Source organism: Rhea americana, unplaced genomic scaffold (assembly GCF_003343005.1).
Source record: "Rhea americana isolate MKP2758 unplaced genomic scaffold, rheAme1 scaffold_126, whole genome shotgun sequence".
In the NCBI taxonomy this organism is placed as follows: domain Eukaryota; kingdom Metazoa; phylum Chordata; class Aves; order Rheiformes; family Rheidae; genus Rhea; species Rhea americana.
This window is the reverse complement of record NW_028185328.1, coordinates 40,726-44,604: the sequence shown is the minus strand read 5'-3', so window position 1 is coordinate 44,604 and position 3,879 is coordinate 40,726. Positions and strand designations below refer to the sequence as shown.

General features: G+C 42.6%; 1 protein-coding gene across 1 annotated transcript in view; it reads right to left on the bottom strand.

Moving 5' to 3' along the window:
* Positions 1-3,698: 3,698 nt before the first annotated feature.
* Positions 3,699-3,879, bottom strand: part of NHLH2 (nescient helix-loop-helix 2) — a 474-nt gene continuing 293 nt past the window's right edge. The window contains exon 1 of the mRNA XM_085326006.1: positions 3,699-3,879. This exon is cut by the window's right edge and continues 293 nt beyond it. Within this exon, the coding sequence (XP_085182132.1) occupies positions 3,699-3,879 (181 nt within the window).

Below are 3,879 nucleotides of genomic sequence, written 5' to 3'. Positions count from 1 at the left end.
TTGTGCCCCATGTTAGTATTTGTCCATATATATCTGTAAATGTGTCTTGATACGTCTTATCAGCTTATGTCAAAGGTGTGCTAGATATCCATAGTACTGTGATATGATAGATCTATACATTGGAAGAACTTCCTTTCAGTGAATGCTGGAGATATCCATGCCACCTTTTATATACTGGATTGAGACAGTCTTAAATCACCTCCTTCAGCCTTTCCTGTGCTCTGCCTTTTCTGTCTTCAAGTTTGCTTTCCTTCATGGTTTGTATGGTGAGGTCTTCTTTAAATGAAAAAGAATAGAATCTGAATATTGGGTTTAAACACTAAAAAAGCAGGAAATATTAATGCTATGTTTCCTCCCCGCCATTTTTTTCATTGGCCAAGAATGATTGACGATGAGAATCTTCACTGAGCAATTCCAGCTTATTCCTCCTATAATGCTGTGCAAGATCATTCATTCTTATATTGAGGAGGGCACGTAGACATAAGCAAAGTAACTTTAATTGGATAATTAGAGTTTATCGCTACCTAATGCAGATTCACAAGGAGATGGAGTTAAAATTGTTTACTCATTCTTCATAAATCCAGACTTTTGAGTGCTTAGCCATGCAGCCTTTACATTGCATTAACCTTGTAGCTTGTACTGAGACTTAGATCTTTCTTCAGGAAGAAAAAGGGGGGGGGGTAGAATGGAGGAGCAAAACTTACATTTTTTTTTCAGCAGYCATCAGCTGCAAGATGAGAATGAGTTTCCTTCTTGATGCCAGCACCAAAAATAGAAATGGCCGAGGTAAAGTCGTGGTGGTGAAAGGATATACACAAGGTGATGATAGGATGTAAGCGAGAATGGATTTGTGGGGAGAAGCAATTTTGTTCATTAGATAAACTGTTACATTTGGAAGAAAAGGACACATCTTCAGGTCAAGTGCACTAACCTTTTGCAGGTTAAACTTGAGACTTGATCCTGTCACTGCTATCAGAAGCAAAGCCCTTTCCGACTTCCTTCTAAGTGCAAACAGGTTCTCTGTTATCCCAGGGGATGGCAGGAATGGGATGACCCCGAGAATATGCTTACCTCCAAATCTGAGCTGCTTCCAGACATCTCAGCACTATGCTTTCCCACACTCACAACACGAGGGCTCACTAGCTCTGCCACAGYTCTGCACAAATCCCCTGGGTCTCCTTGGGCCCAAAAGCCCATTCCCGGAACTCTGTGCTCAAGCTTAGAGGTCCTCACCGCGTGGAGGGCACTGGACACACAGTGTAGACTTTTATAGGCAAGTGTGTCGGTGTGGAGACAGCTCTGAGATAGGAGAAACTCATCAGCTGGGTGCAGGGTCCTGGACATGGAGCTGCCATGCCTTGAGACCCAAGGCATCTCTGGGCCTTGCCAGATCCRCAGCAACCTTTGCTGCATGGGACTAGCTTTAGTGTCTTTCAGYCTGTGGCCTGAGGTGTTCTCAGCAGCCCCAGAGTGTGGAGTGTGGTCTGGAAAAATATTGGGATAGCGTCTCCTTGTCCCACAGACAGTATGAATAGATGAAGTCCCAGCGACTGCAGTCACCAGTAGGGCAATGCAGAACAGGATCTACCCTGAAGCATGTATTCCTACATTTGAGAAGGAAATGTAGCTTAATCTTTTTACAAACTAGGTCCTCCCAAAGGTTGGTAGCACAAAGGCTTGCTGGATGCCATGATGTTGCTCAGACAATTAGCATCAAATCTGACTTAACATCTTATAGTAAATAAGAAAAGGATTTAATAAATGAGATGGCACAAGGATGTTACTTTGCTCAGATAATAACCTTTCTGTTATCAAGTTTGTATCTGTGCCATGTTTCAAATGACAGGCTTTGACAGTGAAGTCTGATATAAAGGAGTATGTTTGAGATTTTCATACATAGGAGAAGGGTACAAGATTTTTACTTGATTTCACCAGAATTGGACCTGTCCTGAGGGAGACCAGAACTGAACTTAAACAAGAGAAAGGAAATGCAATGTACTCAGGCAGGACAAAATGTGCATATTTTCATTGTAAATTTGGATTTATCAGAGAGTACAAAGTTGGATTTGTCCAAACAGGTGCTTCTGAGCATCAGATTTGATTTTAAAGCCTGAACTTTGAAATGTGCAAGTGGATGCCAGTTGTAGCAGGGAGAAAGTGAAAGCAGTGATCCTGCATCCCTCATGCATTTGGGCAGCACAGGCAGCTGAGACCAGCTGGACTAGTGGAACTGTACTGGAGGGACTGCAATCTTGCATTAGGAAGAAACACGTAACCTGTTGAAGCTTTGCCACACATGACTTCAGAGGGCTTTAGAATTCTTATTTATAATCCAGACTACACATTCTGCCTAATCTCCATTTTATAGAAAGACCAACAGGGAAAAATAATTAGGAAAAACAGCTTTTATTTGATACTTTTATTTATATGYAAAACAGCTCACCATTCATGAGAGATATGAAAAACGCATCAGATAGAAACCAGATTTATCTATTTTCACTACAAAATATTGCATTATATAAAGCAACAGAGACACACAAAAAAACCCTGAAAAAGACTAAAATCTTTGGATAGCAGATGTGTTTTTTTCTTTCTCTTTCATCCCTAAAATGCGCTTCTTGTTTTAAGAGATTCACAGCGAAGAACATGAAACATTTTCAGGTTATAGATTTTTTTTTTTTTTTGGTTGTCACAAAGGAAAGCAGTCCTGGATTTCTTTCTTTTTCTTTCTTTTTCTTTTCTTTTTTCTYTTTTTTTTTTTTAGGAAAAATGTAATTTCCTAAAAATATACCACACATACACACCCACACTCACCCCCACACACATACATATATACACATACACACATATACACCCACAAAGAAACTACTTCCCTTATAAACGGTTTGCAAAGTACTTTTCAGACATAACTGTAGATCAGAATAACAACAGGTTTAAAAAACCTCTCCTAGTTAAGTGCTAGTGGTTGTCGATCCCACATACACACACCAAAAAAAGGGGGGGGGGGAGAAAAGAAAATAAAAGAAAAGGAAAAAGTTCAAGAACAAACATTTTGATATATATAAAATATTCTCATAAACGGGAAGGAAGGGAAGGTTTGTCATACATAAGTGCAATATAATTGGAGGGGGAAAAAAAGAAAGAAAGAAAGAAAGAAAGGAAAAGAAGAAGAAACACTGTATTGATCCCAACAAACACTTACAAAGTTAAACATAAAAATCCACAGGAGAAAGTGTAAACACTCGACTATAGAAACCAATTGGCACAAAGTATCCAAAGTAAAATTGCCACCACTCTGAAAAATAAATAAGTTTTGAAAAAAATAAATCGTCTACTCCTTCTACCATAAATAAAAAATAGTTATTTGTAACTGCACCCATGGGTCACACGTTTAAGGTCACAAGTAGATGTTTTTGGATATATATAAAGGGGCACTTGACAGCCTGAAGAAACAATCCGATTTTACATTTCTCTGCTAAAAGAAACGGGCTCTCTACGCTTGTGCGGCTACAATGCAATCGCGTCGGAAAACGACTTGTGAAAGACACCGCCCTGCCGGAGAGGCCGACCTTCCGCCGGGCCCCGCGGCCGAGCCGGGCCGGGCCGGGCCCCGCGCTCCGCCGCGCTCCCGGGGCTCCGTGCTCCGCCGGGCCCGCGGCCGCGCCGCGCGGGAGGGGGCCCCGGGCCGGTGCGCGGCGCTAGACGTCCAGCACGTGGTTGAGATAGGAGATGTAGCAGATGGCGAGGCGCAGGATCTCGATCTTGGAGAGCTTCTTGTCGGGCGGCAGCGTGGGCAGCAGCTTGCGCAGCTCGGCGAAGGCCAGGTTGAAGGCCTCCACGCGGATCCGCTCGCGCGTGGCGTGCGCCGAGCGGTACTTG